Raw genomic sequence first — 21,108 nt, forward strand, 5'->3', positions numbered from 1 at the left:
CACGGTGTTCTTGGGGACCTTCAATGCTGCAGACATTTTTTTGGTACCCTTCCCCAGATCTGTGCCTTGACACAATCCTGTCTCGGAGCTCTATGGACAATTCCTTCGACCTCATGTCTTGGTTTTTGCTCTGTAATGCACTGTCAACAGTGAGACATTATTTAAACAGGTATGTGCCTTTCCAAATCATGTCCAATCAATTCAATTTACCACAGCTAGACTCCAATCAAGTTGTAGAAACATCAAGAATGATCAATGGAAACAGGATGCGTCTGAGCTCAATTTCGAGTCTCATAGCAAAGGGTCTGAATACTTATGTAAAGGTAGTTCTGTTTATTGTTAGTAAATTTGCCAAAATTTCTAAAAACCTGTTTTCACTTTGTAATTTTGGTATTGTGTGTAGATTGACGAGGAAAAACTTTAATTTAAATCAATTTTAGAATAAGGCTGTAACGTAACATAATGTGGAAACGTCAAGGGTTCTGAATACTTTATGAATATATGCATTTTATTCTTGGGTGGCGGGAATGGGCTTCCATATCAAACAGCTCATCTTAACTTCCCGGTGAATTATACCCACATTTTCAATAGCAATTTTCTTATACCACATGTAGCCTAATGATTTGCATGATATTTATACAAATGAAACATGGTTTGTTGTAATGTTGTAAGGTAGGCCTACTGTACTTTTATATTTGTGTTGGAGGGGTAATTTTTCATTTGATAGGCTAACCTTACTTGATGAAGACATGCTGTTAGCTTTAACTAACACTAACTTAGCTAGCTGTCACGTCCTGACCAGTTTAGGTATTATTTGTATTGTAGTTTGGTCAGGACGTGGCAGAGGGAATTTGTTTTATGTGGTTTGGGGGGGTGTGTGTGTTGTATTTAAAGGGGGTTTGATTTGTTAGTTCCGGGTTATGTTCTTTCTAGTTCTTTGTATTTCTATGTCTAGGTTTGGGTGTGGACTCTCAATTGGAGGCAGGTGTTTCTATTTTCCTCTGATTGAGAGTCCTATATATAGGTATGTGTTTGGGGTTGTTAATTGTGGGTAGTTGTCTTTTGCACTGCTAGTTATTTAGCCTGCGAAACTGTCGTCCTTTTGTTTATTCCGTGTTCACATTTATTTAATAAATTAATATGATGAGCACGCAACCCGCTGCGCCTTGGTCCTCTCTCTCCTACGACAGCCGTTACACTAGCAGATTGTAACTGGCTAATGTCATGCTCCATTAGCCGTTACAGAATAGGTACTGTTTGGCATAGCCAACAGATCCGACCCGCTTGCTTACAGCTGCATTAGGTGTAACAGTTGGGATAATTGGACAATTTGGAGTACTACGCATTTCTCAACCCTGGATTGAGGTATGTTTTCCGAGCCATATCTCGCACCGGCTCTGTGGTGTCTTAATCTACATAAGAATGCTGTCCAACCTATTGCAGCTGTAAGCAAGAGGGTCAGATCTGCTGGCTGTTTGGCGTAGGACAGAGAATTTGGCCAACCTTAACTTGCCGACACCATCTTCGTTCTTGATTTCGGATCAAACATGTATGTTCTAAAATGTCTCTGTGCAGTTGCAGGTGGTTTGTTTGAATAAAAATACATTTAAAAATTTTAAAAAATCAAAATAAATCAATTTTTGATCAAGGAAGCAATCCAACAATGTGTACACCGCCATCTTGTCCATTTCTTTCATTGATTGAGACAGGTGGGTCCACCCCAAAGTGCCACATGAGAGATTTTAAACATCTATTTGGTAAGCTATTTGCCATGCACGTTTCCCTAACTGCACGCTTAAAACTAAACACACAGCTCATTTTTTAAAAAGTTAATGATCCTCTGTGGCAAATCATGCTCTCTGGTGTAGTATTTTGAATGATTTAATTTATTTCTGTATAGGCACGAGTAATTAGCTCTCACTTTGCCAAATGTAATTAATTTGACTGGATTCCAAGCTAGCATCATCTGGCCTTGGAGCTTGTTGCTTTGTTCTAGAGGCTCATTTAGCATACTAGCCTATTTTAATCTATTCATATGTTTCATTAGGGCAATTTGTATCTTGCAGCAGAAGATGTATCCGTGATAATGGTCATATTTCACCGGTCCCTTTGCATTAACACTCAAGACAGCTTTAACTAAATCTCTGGTGTTCAATACCTTTCCTGTGCACATTGCATGCAGCTTCCCAAAAGGGAATGTTGTTCTGACTTAAGCTGGTGATAAAATTGTCAACTTTACGAGACCATAACAGTCCACAAATATGCATTACCTTAACTTGAATGTATGCAGTGCGTCGGACTCTAAATGTGGGCAATGATAGCCGGGTCCTTCACATTAGCCATTTTCCCATTAATCCTCAGGATTTCCATAAAGTGTAGCGCCATCTGGAAATGGATCCCACACCCACGATCTCCCGCTCCATCACAAAAGAATGTGATTAATGTGCGCAACAGGGATCTTTGTGCTTGGGTCAGTTTTTCAACCCTGACAGTCAGCAAAGAGCAGGATTTATAATTGACCTCATTATATAGTCCTGGCCCTGTCAGTGAAAAACAATGGTTGTGGTGTTAAAAGTGATGGATGGTGTAACCTTACTCAACAGCCAGTTGTTTCAGTACAATACCATGACAACACTGCAGCACACTGTCCCCAGGTCAAAGCATGGGTGAAATCTTGCCTGGCTACGCAAACTCCTTGCTTCCGCCAAACACTAGGCCCATGGACGTTAGTTTCTTCGCTGCAATGAGTCTGGATCTGAGTACCTCCTCAATGATATCTAGAACGAAACACTTTAACTGTTCTGATTGGTCCCAGAAAATGATGGGTTGGCCCAGAGCCAGAACATACGTGGGTAATTCAAAGCGGCGATACTCTGATTGGTAAGAGATGATCCAATCGCATGACTGTTTTGCACAACACCACTAATTTTGATTTCACCGCAAACAACTTCAACGATAGCAGTCTCAGACTGAACTATGTAGCAAACCTAGAGCAGTGTGGGAACAAATCCGTTTGAGTCGCCAGGTATTGTGCAATCATAGTGGTGAGCAGTGGTACTACACCCAGCACTGCCAAAATGGCATTTCAATAGGGAATACTACTGGAATTAAACAAATGATTCTCCACCATGATAATACACTCAAACGTGCTTACTGTAGCACATTCTTTCACATACATAGCCAGGCATTTCCTAACGGTATTAACATTGACTTTGCTAAAGGGAAATGCCTATCAGCACATTCTGGGTCTCCTCCAGAGCTCTTGCATAAATACGCAAACAGCATGAGGAAACTGAAGAATGGGGATACCGGAGGATGGACAACATGAGGGGAGACTAACAAAAACAGCTGGCAGACTATAGCCTAACTTAACTGATAGCAGCTTTATAACTTATAACAGTGTTATTTACAAGGTTGCCAAATACCCATTGGAGCTTACATCTCATCTTCATACATTTGGGCAAAATAGACAAAATACCATCTTAATATACCCTATACAGTACCAGTCAAAAAAGTTTAGACACCTACTCAGTCAGGGGTTTTTATTACATTTTTACATTTTTTACGTTGTAGAATAATAGTGAAGACAAACTATGAAATAAGACATATGGAATAATGTAGTATTTTTTTAATTACCAATAAAATTCAAATTATATTTTATATTTCAGATTCTTCAAAGTAGCCATCCTTTGCCTTGACAGCTTTGCACACTCTTGGCTTTCTCTCAATCAGCTTCATGAGGAATGCTTTTCCAACAGTCTTGAAGGAGTTCCTACATATGCTGAGCACTTGTTGGCTGCTTTTCCTTCACTCTGCGGTCCAACTCATCCCAAACCATCTCAATTCGGTTGAGGTCGGGTAGTTGTGGAGGCCAGGTCATCTGATGCAACACTCCATCACTCTCCTTCTTGGTCAAATAGCCCTTACTCAGCATGGAGGTGTGTTGGGTCATTGTCGAGTTGAAAAACAAAATGATATCCCATCTGGTTTGCGCTTATCGCTGCAGAATGCTAAGGTAGCCATGCTGGTCTAGTGTGCCTTGAATTCTAAATAAATCACTGACAGTGTCATCAGCAAAGTACCTCCACACCATCACACCTCCATCCTTCACGGTGGGAACCACACATGCAGAGATCATCCGTTCAACTACTCCGCGTCTCACAAAGACACGCGGTTGAAACCAAAAATCTCAAATTTGGACTCCTCAGACCAAAGGACAGATTTCCACCAGTCTAATGTCCATTGCCCGTGTTTCTTGGCCCAATCAAGTCTCTTCTGCTTATTAGTGTCCTTAACTAGTGGTGTCTCTGCAGCAATTCGACCAGGAAGGCCTGATACATGCAATCTCCTCTGTACAGTTAATGTTGATGTGTCTGTTACTTGAACGCTGAAGTATTTCATTGGGCTACAATTTCTGAGGCTGGTAACTTTTTAATGAACTTATCCTCTGCGGCAGACGTAACTCTTCCTTTCCTGTGGTGGTCCCCATGAGAGCCAGTTTCATCATAGCGCTTGATGGTTTTTGTGACTGCACTTGAAGAAACTTTCAAACTTTACATTTTACACATTAAGACATGAAGGTCAGTCAAAGTAATGGACTGTCGTTTCTCTTTCCTTATTTGAGCTGTTCATGCCATAATATGGACTTGGTCTTTTACCGAATAAGGCCATCTTCTGTATACCACCCCTACCTTGTCACAACACAACTGATTGGCTCAAACGCATTAAGAAGGAAAGAAATTCCACTAGGCACATCTGTTAATTGAAATGCATTCCATGTGAATACCTCATGAAGCTGGTTGAGAGAATGCCAAGCGTGTGCAAAGCTGTCATCAAGGCAAAGGGTGGCTACTTTGAAGAATCTAAAATACCCTTTTTTGGTTACTACATGATTCCATGTGTGATTTCATAGTTTTGATGTCTTCTATCATTCTACAATGTAGAAAAATGTAAAAATAAAGAAAAACCCTTGAATGAGTGTGTCCAAACTTTTGACTGGTACTGTATATACAAAAGTATGTGGACAAACCTTCAAATGAATGGATTCGGCTATTTCAGCAATACCCATTGCTGACAGGTGTATAAAATCGAGCACACAGCCATCTCCATAGACAAACATTGGCAGTAGAATAGGATGCCATCTTTCCAAAAAGTCAGTTCGTAAAGTTTCTGCACTGCTAGAGCTGCCCCGGTCATTTGTAAGTGCTGTTATTGTGAAGCGGAAACATATAGGAGCAACAACGGCTCAGCTGCAAGGTGGTAGGCCACACAAGCTCACAGAACGGGACCGCCGAGTGCTGAAGCGGGTAAAAATTGTCTGTCCTCGGTTGTAACACTCACTACCGAGTTCCAAACTGCCTCTGGAAGCAACGTCACCACAAGAACCGTTTGTCGGGAGCTTCCTGAAATGGGTTTCATGGCCGAGCAGCCGCACACAAGCCTAAGACCACCATGCGCAATGCCAAGCGTCGGCTGGAGTGTTGTTAAGCTTGCCACCATTGGACTCTGGAGCAGTACTCTGCAGTGATGAATCATGCTTCCCCATCTGGCGAACTGACAGACGAATCTGGGTTCAGTGGATGCCAGGAAAATGCTACTTTCCCCAATGCATAGTGCCAACTGTAAAGTAATAAATGGTCTGGGGATGTTATTCATGGTTTTGACTCAGCCCCTTAGATCCAGGGAACGGAAATTTTAACGCTAGAGCATACAATTACATTCTAGACGATTCTGTGCTTCCAATTTTGTGGCAACACTTTGGGTAGGGGAAGGCACTTTCCTGTTTCAGCATAACAATGCCCCCGTGCACAAAGTGAGGTCCATACAGAAATGGTTTCTCGAGATTGGTGTGGAAGAACTTGACTGGCTTGCCCTGAGCCCTGCCCTGACATTTTTGGGATGAATTGGAATGCCGACTGCGAGCCAGACCTAATCGCCCAACATCAGTGCACTCAGTTAAATAAACATCCTCAATCTACACACAATACCAAAACATTTCTGCAGCATCGAAGGTACCCAAGAACCCAGTGGCCTCCATTCTTAAATGGAAGTAGTTTGGAAACACCAAGACTGCTCTTAGAGCTGGCCGCCCGGCCAAACTGAGCAATCAGGAGAGAAGGCCCTTGGTCAGGGAGGTGACCAAGAACCCGATGGTCGCTCTGAAAGAGCTCCAGAGCTCCTCTGTGGAAATGGGAGAACCTTCCAGAAGAACAACCATCTCTGCAGCACTCCACCAAATCAGGCCTTTATGGTAGAGTGGCCAGACGGAAGCCACTCCTCGGTAAAAGGCACATGACAGCCTGCTTGGAGTTTGCCAAAAGGCACCTAAAGGACTCTTAGACAATGAGAAAAAATATTCTCTGGTCTGATGAAACCAAGATTGAACTATTTAGCCTGAATGCCAAAAGTCACATCTGGAGGAAACCTGGCACCGCTCATCACCTGGCCAACTGCGTGGCCATGTACGCCTCCAACTCAATCATCAAGTTTGCAGATGACACAACAGTAGTGGGCTTGATTACCAACAACGAAGAGAAAGCCTACAACGAGGAGCTGAGGGCACTCGGAGTGTGGTGTCAGGAAAACAACCTCTCACTCAACGTCAACAAAAAAAAGGAGATGATCGTGGACTGCAGGAAACAGCAGAGGGTGCACCCCCCCCCCCATCCACATCGACGGGGCAGTAGTGTAGAAGGTGGAAAGTTAAGTTCCTCGGCGTACACGTCACTGACAAACTGAAATGGTCCACCCACACAGACAGTGTGGTGAAGGAGCAGCAACAGCACCTCTTCAACCTCAGAAGGCTGAAATAATTTGGCTTGTCACCCAAAATCCTGACCAACTTTTACAGATGCACAATCGAGAGCATCCTGTACAGCAACTGCACCGCCCTCACCTGCAAGGCTCTCCAGAGGGTGGTGCGGTCTGTACAACGCATCACCAGGGGCAAACTACCTGCCCTCCAGGACACCTACACCACCCGATGTCACAGGAAGGCCAAAAAGATCGTCAAGGACAACAACCACCCGAGCCACTGCCTGTTCAAACCGCTACCATCCAGAAGGCGAGGTCAGTACAGGTGCATCAAAGCTGGGACCGAGAGACTGAAAAACAGCTTCTATCTCAAGGCCATCAGACTGCTAAAGAGCAATCACTAACTCAGAGAGGCTGCTGCCCGCATTGAGACCCAATCACTGGCCATTTTAATAAATGGATCACTAAGTCACTTTAAACAATGCCACTTTACATATCTTACATTATTCATATATGTGTATACTGTATTTTATACCATCTATTGCACCTTGCCTATGCTGCTCGGCCATCGCTCATCCATATATTTATATGTACATATTCTCATTCACCCCTTTAGATTTGTGTCTATTAGGTAGTTGTTGGGGAATTGTTAGATATTACTGCAATGTCGGAACTAGAAGCACAAGCATTTCGCTGCACTTGCATTAACATCTGCTAACTAAGATGAACAGAGCAAAGTACAGAGATCCTTAATGAAAACCTGCTCTAGAGCACTCAGGACCTCAGACTGGGACAAAGGTTCACCTTCCAACAGCACAGCAACCCTAAGCACACAACCAAGAAAATGCAGGAGTGGCTTTGGGACAAGTCTCTGAATGTCCTTGAGTGACCCAACCAGAGGCCGGACTTGAACCTGAACGAACATCTCTGGAGATACGTGAAAATAGCTGTACAGTGGCACTCCCCATCCAACCTGACAGAGCTTGAGAGGATCTGCAGAGAAGAAATGGGAGAAACTCCCCAAATACAGGTGTACCAAGCTTGTAGCATCATACCCCCAAAAACTTGAGGCTGTAATCATTGGTGCTTCAAAAAAGTACTGAGTAAAGGGTCTGAATACTTATGTAAATGTGATATAAATTTTCTTTATATATTTGCAAACATTTCTAAATACCTGTTTTTTCTTTGTCATTATGGGGTATTGTGTGTAGATTGATAGGGGGGAAAAAACTATTTAATTAATTTTAGAATAAGGCTGTAACGTAACAAAATGTGGGTCTGAATACTTTCCGAATGCACTGTGTTTGAAATAAGAATGTGAAGCATATGAAAAGAGTTAAATGTAAAAGTGCAGCATCTTATGCAATGGAAAACATTTGTTCATCCAGTTGTTTTTAAATGATTTCTCCTCAGCTCTGTACCATCCCCATGGAAACGAGCCTTGAGCTTCTGCACACTGAGGACTCGTTCCAGTTCAAAGAAGAAAACATTTTGAGTTCTGGTAAAACAGTAACCCTGAAAAAGCTTGGCTTACCACACATTAGAAAGAGCATACTTAAGTCAGACTCAACAGTTTAGCTTCCAGCCCACAGTATACATTTGATAACTGCACCTTTACTAGATGTTACAACCATCCAGCTTCCCAATTGGACCCAATGGCAGTATCAGGAACGTCTTGGCTGGCTCGGACATTGGCAATGGTACCTCCCGGAGTCTTTGCATCAAAAGGCATTAGGTTTGACCCAGAGGCCTTGTGTGATACTGTACACACAATCGTGGAAGTAATGAGGCGCATGTGACGTGGAAGGCAATTTCAGTGTCTGTGTGTATAACAGCCCAGTTTCTCTGAAAGCTGCACTCTGAGCATTGGGACCTTATAGACTGGGGAGCCGTAGAGGGGCAACCCATTCATCCTAAAGCACATGCAGCCCCTCTCTCAGGGTGATGGTGTGGTGCACAACTGGAGGACCTAGATAGACACCCAAATATGTGCACGTGTGAGACAAACATGAAAACTAAGCATTCAGTACAATACACGTGCACATTCACACACCTACAATATAGCAATTGACATGATCACCCAAACACAGTGCAAACTTGGCACAGACCCGCTCTCAGAGATGCTCACAAGAACACAGCATAGCCAGGTACATACCGTACATAGCCTACAATGTTTATGCTCTTAGACACAGGGATGTGAGTGGCAGACCTAGTAATTACACCAACACAGTCTCCCACTGACTGACTGCCTCTTGTGCATTCCTTGCCACTTAGGCATGGGAGGCTTTTCCAAACCATCACATCTGTTGTGCATGACAAAATACAACTTTCTGGTGGAAAACATGTCAAAGGACATTTTCTGGCTATGGCATACTTTCTGACATTCATTTTTCAGCTTCCCAAATTTGTGAAAATGTGCCATCCTTGGCCGCTAGATGAAAATCAGTCTCGACTGAAAGTACGTCTGGAAGTCCTGTACGTGAATCCAAATGTCACACAAACTGTCCAATCGCCTTAGAACTGCAATTTAAGGCCATGAGATCTGTGGTGAAGGGAAAATATATTGCTGGCTTTTCCAGCTTATCGACAGTGTTTCATGTACTGGTACAGTAGGCTTTACTTGGTCCATCGACACATCAAATGTCAAGAATAAGTGGGCTATACTAGCAGAAAAGCATTGAAAAGTGGGACACACACCGTAACATAATAGTACAGTAACCCCAGGAAAAGCTTTCAACTTGGTTGCTCTCATTATTTACAAGTAGCAGCCAGGTAGGCACACTACTGAGATGATTCCGGTAGTTTCAATAGGCCAGCATTATTTTACTTTGACAGAAGAAAACAAGATCATCCAGTGAATGGTCCTGTGTGGCTCAGTTGGTAGAGTCTGGCGCTTGCAACGCCAGGGTTGTGGAGTGCGATTCCCATGGGGGACCAGTACAACAACAAAAAGTATGCACTTACTAAGTCGCTCTGGATAAAAGCATCTGCTGAATGACAAAAATGTGAATTTGAGATTTGGAATGCGATTTCCTATTAACTTCAGCCGGTGCTCAGTGTAGCTTAGCTGTCTTGTTTCCTCGGATCTTGTCTCATCACTCCCAACAGGAAAGGCAATGGTGGAGTCATGCGTCCTCCGAAACATGACCCGCCGGAAGCTAGCCGCACCAATGTGTCGGAGGAAACTGTTCAACTGGCGACTGAGGGGGCGATGAGCCAAGTAAAGCCACTCCGGCCAAACCCTCCCTAAACCCGGACGTCCTATGCGACTCCCGGCCACGACTGGTTGTGGTACAGCCCGGGATTGAACCCGGGTGTGTAGTCATGCCTCTAGCACTGAGATGCAGTGCCTTAGACCGCTGCGTCACTCGGGAGGCCCCTTAACCACTTTTTAAATTGAATATGAAACAGTTACCTTAACCAAATTTGCCTCCAATACATAAAAAGTCATTTAGAAATACAGAAGTATTTTGTTCTTGTGGAAGAACCATCTCGAAACCCAACTCCTTGTGGAGTTTTACACAGACATATTTGCCAACTATACATCTGCTTGAAGTATACTACAAGCTAACCTTTTGAAAGAGGTAGAGTGTGTGCGTATATGCATTCACATATGCGTCGCACTCGGGTTGTGGTGAGAAAGGTCACATCTCCTTCGAAAAACACTTTTGGGTTTTAATCAATAACCATTATGAATCAATAAGCACTCACCTTCACCTTATTCTAAATCACACCACATGTGCCATCCCAGGTACCTGGCAGTCATCTTACACTGCACCACTTCTAAACAAAATCACTGTGTTATAGGCTTAAAATGTTATGATTCTCGCTTTAACAGTCGCTAAGATTATAAACTCAGCAAAAAAAGAAATGTCCTCTGTCAACTGCGTTTATTTTCAGCAAACTTAACATCTGTGAATATTTGTATGAACATAAGATTCAACAACTGAGACAAACTAAACAAGTTCCACAGACATGTGACTAACAAAAATGTAATAATGTGTCCCTGAACAAAGGGGGGGGGGGGGTCAAAATCAAACGTAACAGTCAGTATCTGGTGTGACCACCAGCTGCATTAAGTACTGCAGTGCATCTCCTCTTCATGGACTGCACCAGATTTGCCAGTTCTTTCTGTGAGATGTTACCCCACCTCCTCCACCAAGGCACCTGCAAGTTCCCGGACATTTCTGGGGGGAATGGCCCTAGCCCTCACCCGCCGATCCAACAGGTCCCAGATGTGCTCAATGGGATTGAGATCTGGGCTCTTCGCTGGCCATGGCAGAACACTGACATTCCTGTCTTGCAGGAAATCACGCACAGAACGAGCAGTACGGCTGGTGGCATTGTCATGCTGGAGGGTCATGTCAGGATGAGCCTGCAGGAAGGGTACCACGAGGGAGGAGGATGTCTTCCCTGTAACGCACAGCGTTGCGATTGCCTGCAATGACAACAAGCGCAGTCCGATGATGCTGTGATACACCGCCCCAGACCATGACGGACCCTCCACCTCCAAATCGATCCCGCTCCAGAATACAGGCCTCGGTGTAACGCTCATTCCTTTGACGATAAACGCGAATCCGACCATCATCCCCCTGGTGAGACAAAACCGCGACTCGTCTGTGAAGAGCACTTTTTGCCAGTCCTGTCTGGTCCAGCGACGGTGGGTTTGTGCCCATAGGCGACGTTGTTGCCGGTGATGTTGTTGCCAGTGATGTCTGGTGAGGACCTGCAAGCCCCAGTCCAGCCTCTCTCAGCCTATTGCGGACAGTCTGAGCACTGATGTGCGTGCCTGGTGTAACTCGGGCAGCTGTTTTTGCCATCCTGTACCTGTCTCGCATGTGTGATGTTCAGATGTACCGATCCTGTGCAGATGTTGCTACACGTGGTCTCCCCGTAGCTGTCTGTCCTGTCTCCCCGTAGCGCTGTCTTAGGCGTCTCACAATACGGACATTGCAATTTATTGCCCTGGCCACATCTGCAGTCCTCATACCTCCTTGCAGCATGCCTAAGGCACGTTCACGCACCCTGAGCATCTTTCTTTTGGTGTTTTTCCAGAGTCAGTAGAAAGTCCTCTTTAGTGTCCTAAGTTTTCATAACTGTGACCTTAATTGCCTACCGTCTGTAAGCTGTTAGTGTCTTAACGACCGTTCCACAGGTGCATATTCATTAATTGTTTATGGTTCATTGAACAAGCATGGAAAACAGTGTATAAACCCTTTACAATGAAGATCTGTGAAGTTATTTGGATTTTTACTAATTATCTTTGAAAGACAGGGTCCTGAAAAAGGGACATTTATTTTCTTTTGCTGAGTTTATTTGGTTGGGATCTTTGCAAAATATATATTTTGGATGTAGCAGTTGTAGCTAGAATGCTAACTCTCATTGATATAGGCTGTAGAAAAAGCTAGCCAAAGAGCCATTTGTTTTTTTAAAGTATAATGCAGTTGATTTGCGATGATGACACAAACATTAAGCAGGACATTCATATGAGCCTTAAAATCCAATTATAATCCAAAAGTAGTGTGAAATGCACTTATAAGCAACATAAATAAAGAGGCTTTTTTTCCTGGCGTTCTATTAGAACTCTCCCTCGTTCTGCCACCAACTTGCGCACATCGTCCTATTGCGGCAATGTTTGCAAACACAGAAAGGGGTCTACAGTAGAGCGGATATATGCTCTAGCACACTGCTGTCCTTTAGCTCATCTCTGCAGTCCTATAGATACAGTGACGTTTCACCATGAATACTATCAGGTTTTCCTGGGTGTGTAAACGCCCACAGAAAAAAAAGGCCATTTGTCATTTTTTGTGAATTTGATGTATGCCTCAACTTTTCCTGTTTAAAAAAGGCACCCATAGCTAACATGCTATTCAACGGAATAACTTCAGTTTTTCTATTTGTATCAAGAAGTGTATTCAAGTAGCCAACTAGGTACTTTACCATAAACTCTCTCTGTCCTCAAGTTCTCTGTCCAAAAGAAATAAACTCAGTTTGAGGAGCCCATACAAAACAACCTGCCATACATGCAGTTTCCTCATGATCGGTCACTGTCAAAACTTTCACACGCATAATTTCACAATTCTGACAAGTGTTCAGTGGTTTTCAAATAAGCCACTGAGCTCAGGGGAAATAAATCAACCTGGTCTCAGAGAATTTCATATTATTCAGTACATAAATCCAAGACACTCCATTTACTATGTTGTTACCATAAAAAAAAATGTATAATATATAATACATAATGTTTTGAATTTGATAAATGTACAGTCAAGGCCAAAAGTTGAGAATGACAAATATTAATTTTCACAAAGTCTGCTGCCTCAGTATCTTTAGATATTTTTGTCAGATGTTACTATGGAATACTGAAGTATAATTACAAGCATTTCATAGGTGTCAAAGGCTTTTATTGACAATTACATGAAGTTGATGCGAAGAGTCAATATTTGCAGTGTTGACCCTTCTTTTTCAAGACCTCTGCAATCCGCCCTGGCATGCTGTCAATTAACTTCTGGGCCACATCCTGACTGATGGCAGCCCATTCTTGCATAATCAATGCTTGGAGTTTGTAAGAATTTGTGGGTTTTTGTTTGTACACCCGCCTCTTGAGGATTGACCACAAGTTCTCAATGGGATTAAGGTCTGGGGAGTTTCCTGGCCATGGACCCAAAATATCCATATTTTGTTCCCCGAGCCACTTAGTTATCACTTTTGCCTTATGGCAAGGTTCTCCATCATGCTGGAAAAGGCATTATTCGTCACCAAACTGTTCCTGGATGGTTGGGAGAAGTTGCTCTCGGAGGATGGCTGTGTTCTTAGGCAAAATTGTGAGTGAGCCCACTCCCTTGGCTGAGAAGCAACCCCACACATGAATAGTCTCAGGATGCTTTACTGTTGGCATGACACAGGACTGATGGTAGCGCTCACCTTGTCTTTTCCAGGTGCCCCAAACAATCGGAAAGGGGATTCATCAGAGAAAATGACTTTACCCCAGTCCTCAGCAGTCCAATCCCTGTACCTTTTGCAGAATATTAGTCTGTCCCTGATGTTTTTCCTGGAGAGAAGTGGCTTCTTTGCCGCCCTTCTTGACACCAGGCCATCCTCCAAAAGTCTTCACTGTGCGTGCAGATGCACTCACACCTGCCTGCTGCCATTCCTGAGCAAGCTCTGTACTGGTGGTGCCCCAATCCCAATCAACTTTAGGAGACGGTCCTGGCACTTTATGGACTTTCTTGGGAGCCCTGAAGCCTTCTTCACAACAATTGAACCGCTCTCCTTGAAGTTCTTGATGATCCGATAAATGGTTGATTTAGGTGCAATCTTACCGGCAGCAATATCCTTGCCTGTGAAGCCCTTTTTGTGCAAAGCAATGATGACAGCATGTGTTTCCTTGCAGGTAACCATGGATGACAGAGGAAGAACAATGATTCCAAGCACCACCCTCCTTTTGAAGCTTCCAGTCTGTTATAAGAACTCAATCAGCATGACAGAGTGATCTCCAGCCTTGTCCTCGTCAACACTCACACCTGTGTTAACGAGAGAGTCACTGATATGATGTCTGCTGGTCCTTTTGTGGCAGGGCTGAAATTCAGTGGAAATGTTTTTTGGGGGATTCTGTTCATTTGCATGGCAAAGAGTGACTTTGCAATGAATTGCAATTCATCTGATCACTCTTCATAACATTCTGGAGTATATGCAAATTGCCATCATAGAAACTGAGGCAGCAGACTGAAAATTCATATTTTCCAAAAACTTTTGGCCACGACTGTATACATGTTGCAAAATTTAAAAACATATATGTTACGAATTCTAGCAAGCTCGCTAATGTTAGGTAGCAGATTATCAAATGGAAGATCTAGGCCTACATTTTCAGAAAATACAATTATTCTACGCCATAGGCTACAACAATAGTGCAATGAGGAATGTATTATTGTTAGTACACAATTATTGTCTAGGCTGTAAACTGCCGTGATGTAGGCTAATTTGAATCACCGCTCAAACGTCATTTTGTGTTTCATGCCAAAATAAAGGCCTTTTATTATACAACCATTTGGATCAGTTATGGGTTTATTCTCGACAGGTCCAGAAAATTACATTAGGCCACTCATATGGTGTTTTTTGTCAGGATGTATCGGCGTTTACAGATAGCCTACCATAGAAAAATAGGCTATAGCCTATAACACTGAGATGTGCTGTCGGTCGTGGATCATGTATTCCAAGTCATCCTATAATTAACGTGGCCACCAGCATATGCCTAAAAATCAATAATGCCATTATATTAAGACAGGATTGGCCGAATTACTGAAATTAATAGAATTAGTGAGTGGGGTTCCAAAAAAAATCTGTAGTAAAATCAAATTAGCATAGATTCTTTAGGGTCCTTTTCCATCTAATAGCCTGATGGAAAGAATTTTAGCTTGCAAATGACCTAGCAAATTCGAGGTGAAATTATTACATTAATTAGTTGTTTTATTCTTGCATCACCTGCCGAAAGAACCTCATGGCTCTACTTCTGAAAAAGTTAGTCAGGCCAGATATGCTGAAGTGGACTTGGTCCAAGTACCATTAGCCGGAACCCAGAGTAATATTATTCTGCCTGACTCGGGAAGAGCTCGGCCCGTATGAAGCCCCCTGAGTCCGAGTCGATGCCGAGTTCCCCAAGTCTAAAACGGAAAAGGCCCCAAACCCACCTTGTTGATTGGGTTAAGGCAAAAACGAAAGTAATGGGATTGATGGGTGGACACCCAAAGGTTGCGAGTTCGAATCTCATCAAGGACAACTTTAGCATTTGATCTAATTAGCAACTTTTCAACTACTTGCTACTTTGCAACTACTTAGCATGTTAGCTAACACTTCCCCTAGCGATAACCATTTTAGCTGACCTTACCCTTTAAGCTAACTCCTAAACTTAACTCTAACCCTTAGCCTAACTAGGTTGAAGGAGTGATGCAGCCTACAACCATGCATGTTGAATTATTGCAGTAACCTATTAAACTGTTACAAATGTAGTCTATAGCCTATTCAAATAGATAAATAAATAACGACCATGACAGTCAATGGAAAAAATCCTGGCGCTCAAAATGTCATGATTGTGGGTTCGATTCCCGGGGCCACGAACATAAAATATATTTATGCATACTGTCACTTTGGATAAAAGCATCTGCTTAATGTCACATTTATTATTTTTGCACACCTCATATTTGTGAGACATCGAACATTTATTTTCTGTGGAATTTTTGACAGTAGCTATGGGTTGCCTGCGTATTCTGAGAAGCCAGAAGAAAATAAAACCGCGTATTTTAACCAGGTAAATTATGAATTGTGTCACCAACTGTGTAACGTTGCCATAGTGTTTCTTTGTTATAACTCAAGGTTGCATGCTAAAGTTTTGCTGAACCTGAACATAGACAAAGTTTAATTCCAGATTGAGACCTCACATCACCAAGTCAACATTAGGCTACTATTTCCTGTCTGTTTAACAAATCTGTGATTGTAATTTTCAACATAGCAAATAGCAGCATACACGTATCGTCAATGCTTGCTGAAGTATCCTTAATAGGGAGCTAGCATTACCTCTAAAGGAACCAAAAACACACGATCCAGCAGCGGTGGCCTCTGCTGTTTGAGCCGTCTGCCTTGCAGCTCGAGCCGGCCTCGGCGCCTGACTTTCCAATGGTCGTTGTGAGAGTCAATCAGTTAGTTAACAGTCGAGACCAGCAGTAGAATATATGAAAAAGTTCAAAATAGGTAAACGATAGCTGTTGTATTTGTAGTAGTGTATTTTGTCACAGTTACTAATTCATTTGTGACATTGAGCTAGCTTAATTTTTGGACTGGTCATAGTTGTTAAAGTTTCTCTGTTAACATCAGTTAACATTAATGTTAGCTAGTTAGCAATCTTAGCTAGCTACCTCTGCTCTAATAGTTAGCTAAGTCAATACGTTTAGGGTCTAGCCTATGTGATATTAGGTAGCTAATTGAGCTAGCTAGTGTTTCTAAAAACATAGGTAGTCTAGCTAAACTAGGCATGAAAGCACCCGGTTAACATAGCTAGCTAGCTAACGTTAGCAAGCTAGCTATGTCCAGTGAGTCAAAGAACTGGCGCAACCCCAACTGGTCTCAAGCGGAGATGGCAAAGAACGCTCCAAGATTCATAATGATGATAATAATGGTTTATTTCGTTTCATGTGTACTATGGCAGCTAACCGCTGAATTACAGTATACACATATACATCATAAAATAAAAAATGTATATAGTCCCAGTGGTTATTTATAACGTTAGCTACTTGAATAATTTGGATCTAGCTATTGGTCTCCCAAGTGGCGCAGCGTTATAAGGCACTGCATCTCTCACTGCAGACACCCTGGTTCGAATCCAGGCTGTATCACAACCGGCCGTGATTGGGAGTCCCATAGGGGGGTGCACAATTGGCTCAGCGCCGTCCGGGTTTGGCTGATGTAGGCCGTCATTGTAAATAAGCATTGGTTCTTAACTGACTTGCCTAGTTAAATAAAATGTTAAAGTTTTTTTTAATTACAAAATAAAATGGTTGACCCTATACAGTCAATGGGTCAATCAGCTGCTGTCTTCTTTCTTGAAAAGCAAATCTATTTAAAAAAAAAAAAAAAAAACTATAATTATAATGTAAAACATTCTATTGGTTGAATTATTAGTATTTCCAGCTGATCCCATTCCTCACTTGAACCCTGTGTAAAGTGATTTGCTCGACAATACACGTGTTGTCTGTCTCTCCACCCTCAGCCTCTCTGATGGACTGTCTCCACCTTCCACCACTGTGCAACAAATACTCAAAATGTGAATCTGAAGGATGGCACCCTGAGCCTGAGCTGGTGTGGCTGGACAGTAAAAGAGTCAATCTCAAATGTGAAAACTGTTCAAGGGTGTGTAGACTTTCACTAGGCTCTGTATACCCATTGCTTCTTGAAGAAAATATGTTATAAATGCTTGTTGAGCTTAGGTCAACTGTTCTTCCCCATCAGAACCAAACATAGGCCTGATTAACTGAAAACAAACACTGTATAGCCTCAAAACTATAATTTTTATATAACGGATGGCCAGTCCTTGCATCCATAGCTTCAATATGTTTATGGTCAGTGCTATCTGGGATCCTTAGGATATCCCTACCCTAAACCATAACCTTAACCCTTACACATAACCAAATCCCACAGGCCGCCAGTTGCCCAATTCTGTGCATAGGTGCCTCTTCTCACAAAGAACAAATTTGCCTCAAGGTCTGCCATGATGGATTTTCTGCCATTTGGAATTTTTGAAAAACTCTTAAAATGCCATCTCTTCCGGAACCACAGGGTCGATCTGGATGAAACTTGATATATGGCATCTAGGCACCAAGGTCTTTCAAAGCAATATTTTCCAGACTAGTATGTCAAACAACTGACCAATAAACATTCATGTCGGTGTGGTCTGGCACAAATGCATATACATCAGACAGATATTTGTATTGTAACCACTCTTGGTACACATGCCCAAACCCTGTCAAGACTCAACATATGCAAGCACATTCAGATTGACCACACGGTGGCGCTACAACAGGCACATATTTCTTTTGATTTGTTTGACCCTGTGTTTAATTTGAAAACCTCTGTGGTTACTGTGTTGTGTTGATTTGCTTCCCATTTGAGGTCTGGACTGTGATTCCTAGGATTTCTGTGTGGTGTCAAAATCTGACTAATTGTTGTAACTACTTCTTCTGCTCTTTTTGTTGTTATTCAAAAAGGTGCTGTCAGGAGAAACACTTTCACATCCAAGGCTACAGATGGACAGCAAGGAAAGGGCGGATAGACATACATGTAAGGGATGAACACTGACGCTTTATACATTATCTGGAAATAATGGACGACTTGGTACAAGCCATGTTTATTAGTTCCATATAATGTAAAGCGGAGGCGTTTATCCCGCTTATTACCACTGTTGCCAAAGAAAACAAGCACACATTTACTGGTAAAATGTACATGTTTTCATTGAGATTTTGGCAAGTAAATTCATACTCTTTCATCCTTTCACTAAACCTGGTTGTTAGTTATATCGGTTAGATTCGCTAGAGAAGCGGACTTGTTGTTCATTCTATTTGTTTGATTACTATGCAGACTGGCAATGTTCTTATCCCTTACTAGCTAGCCAACTACAGCTAACTCAGTCACGTAAACTCTGCAGATAGAATAACATCAGAATTGTGAATTTGGGCCATTGCTGGGCCGATTCTGGCCTTAAAAAGACAGCTTTGGCTCAGTTCAGGCTGCCAGATCTGGCCCAAATGACTCGGGACTAGTCTGTACCGTCATTCATTTCGGACTCGGGCCGGATCCGGCTGCCAGACCCGGGCCAGCAGTTTTAGATCTGGTATGCCGGAATCAGGCCAGATGTGGGCCAGACGTTTGTGTTACCTGGGAAGTAACTATCGGTCTTATGTAACCATACCAAACCTTACATATCATACTAAAATGAAGTGTCTCAGACTTACATATAGAATAATACAAAATGCTCTGAGACCAGGTTAAATAGACTAGGTTGTTGGGACAGTATCTGTGCGTTAGAGATGTCGATGATGCGCACAGATACTGTAACAAGGGAAGGCCGACAAATGCTAAATCATGCATGAGCATTGTTATCCAATATGCACAGGCTCTGTAGTTGTCAAAATTACAATGTTTCCATTTTCTAGGCTATGGCTGGGATCTAAATAACAATTCCTTCTGCTCACTTTTTATTAATTTTACCTTTATTTAACTAGGCAAGTCAGTTAAGAACAAATTCTTATTTACAATGACGGCCTAGTTCAGGGGCAGAACGACAGATTTGTACCTTGTCAGCTCGGGGATTCAATCTTGCAACTTTTCGGTTACTAGCCCAACGCTCTATCCACTAGGCTACCCTGCCACCTAGTTAAGTAGGCTAACTAGGCTGCGACCTGTAGCTTTTAAAGCAGTTGTGACACATTATCAATCCACACAATACTGACCTTTGCAGTGCAAGGAGAGAGAGAACTAACAGCATGCACCAAGGAACACACCATTTAAAAAAATGAAAAATATATATTTTTTACCTTTATTTATCTAGGCAAGTCAGTTAAGAACAAATTCTTATTTACAATGATGGCCTACCCCGGCCAAATCCTAACCCGGATGACGCTGGGCCAGTTGTGCACCACCCTATGGGCCTCCCAATCACGGCCGGTTGTGATACAGCCTGGAATCGAACTAGGGTCTGTAGTGAAGACTCTAGCACTGAGATGCAGTGCCTTAGACCGCCACTGGGCGTAGACGTCAGTTCTACATCTAGTTTTGATTTACATGAGATGTCAACTAACGTGAATTCAATGTCAAATCGACAAAAATTATCACCATGTCATTGGATTTAGGATAAAAGTTGGGTAAAAAAAAAAAATCCCTTAGTTTCACGTCGATTCAATGTCATCACAAATAATAATAATAATAACGTGGAACCAACGTTGATTCAACTCGTTTTTGCCCAGTGGGTAAGAACCTCATGATTGAAAGTTCTGCTTACCTGTTCTGCCATCCTTGAATTAAGTTTGTGTATTTGCTCAACACTCCTTCCAACTGACGCTTACACGCTTGCTGAAAATTCATACTGTTTCCCAAAAAACCTCCACGACTCACTCCTCCACCGGCCCCGCTCCCAAGTGAAGCCGAGCCGGGGCTGTGAGAACCAGCTCGTCCGGTCTTTCTCGCCGAATTCCCCTTGTCCGACGGCAGTGAAGCAGAGTTCGTTTTATTTGTCCCAGGATGCGGACTGCAGAGCATCTTCTCCATACCGACGACGCGATAAACGGAGTCGAGCAGGAAAATTGTGGTAAATCGTCTACTGACCTAAATCGCAAGCATTAAATATGTAATATCCATGTTTCGTTGGTGATTTGAGCGTCCCTCTGCCCAGGAAACCAAGCATAATTCCCAGCAGTTGTATGAAGAGCACTGCTGTAGTTCTCTTTCTGAGGCGATAGAAGCAGAGTGGCTCTAACGTTTTCGTGTTGTTGAGAAATCACAGTGCAGACACTCCCTCTCCTGACTCACTAGACCAACCCCCGGATATAACAATCCAATCTTATTACACATCATCATAGCCAAGAACACAGCTACAGAAAACCCCACAATTTACGACTCACCATCACCCCCCCAGAACAGAATTATATATATTTTTTAGTAATCCCAATCAGCTATAAAACCCATTCACTTAGTATTCATCCACATGATGTAAGCCCAAGTAGGCCAATGAAATGACATTCAATTAGGGGTATCAGACAGATCTGACAAATGGGGTGAACTAGATGGTAATTGTGCAAGAAAAAATTTGTGACATGC

The 21,108-nt window shown here is 42.6% G+C and overlaps 1 protein-coding gene across 3 annotated transcripts in view; it reads right to left on the bottom strand.

The window, feature by feature from the left end:
* LOC115173309 (oxysterol-binding protein-related protein 10) overlaps positions 1-20,805 on the bottom strand; it is a 124,251-nt gene extending 103,446 nt beyond the window's left edge. The window contains exon 1 of one of the 3 annotated variants that reach the window (XM_029731293.1): positions 20,294-20,798. In XM_029731293.1, coding sequence (XP_029587153.1) covers positions 20,294-20,559 — 266 coding nt within the window. In that variant the 5' untranslated portion in view covers positions 20,560-20,798. Of the gene's footprint in view, positions 1-20,293 lie in introns of all 3 variants that reach the window. The other 2 variants (XM_029731294.1, XM_029731295.1) reach the window with 2 other exon arrangements.
* Between the last annotated feature and the right edge of the window lie 303 nt (positions 20,806-21,108).

This window comes from Salmo trutta, chromosome 34 (genome assembly GCF_901001165.1).
Source record: "Salmo trutta chromosome 34, fSalTru1.1, whole genome shotgun sequence".
Taxonomy (NCBI): Eukaryota; Metazoa; Chordata; class Actinopteri; order Salmoniformes; family Salmonidae; genus Salmo; species Salmo trutta.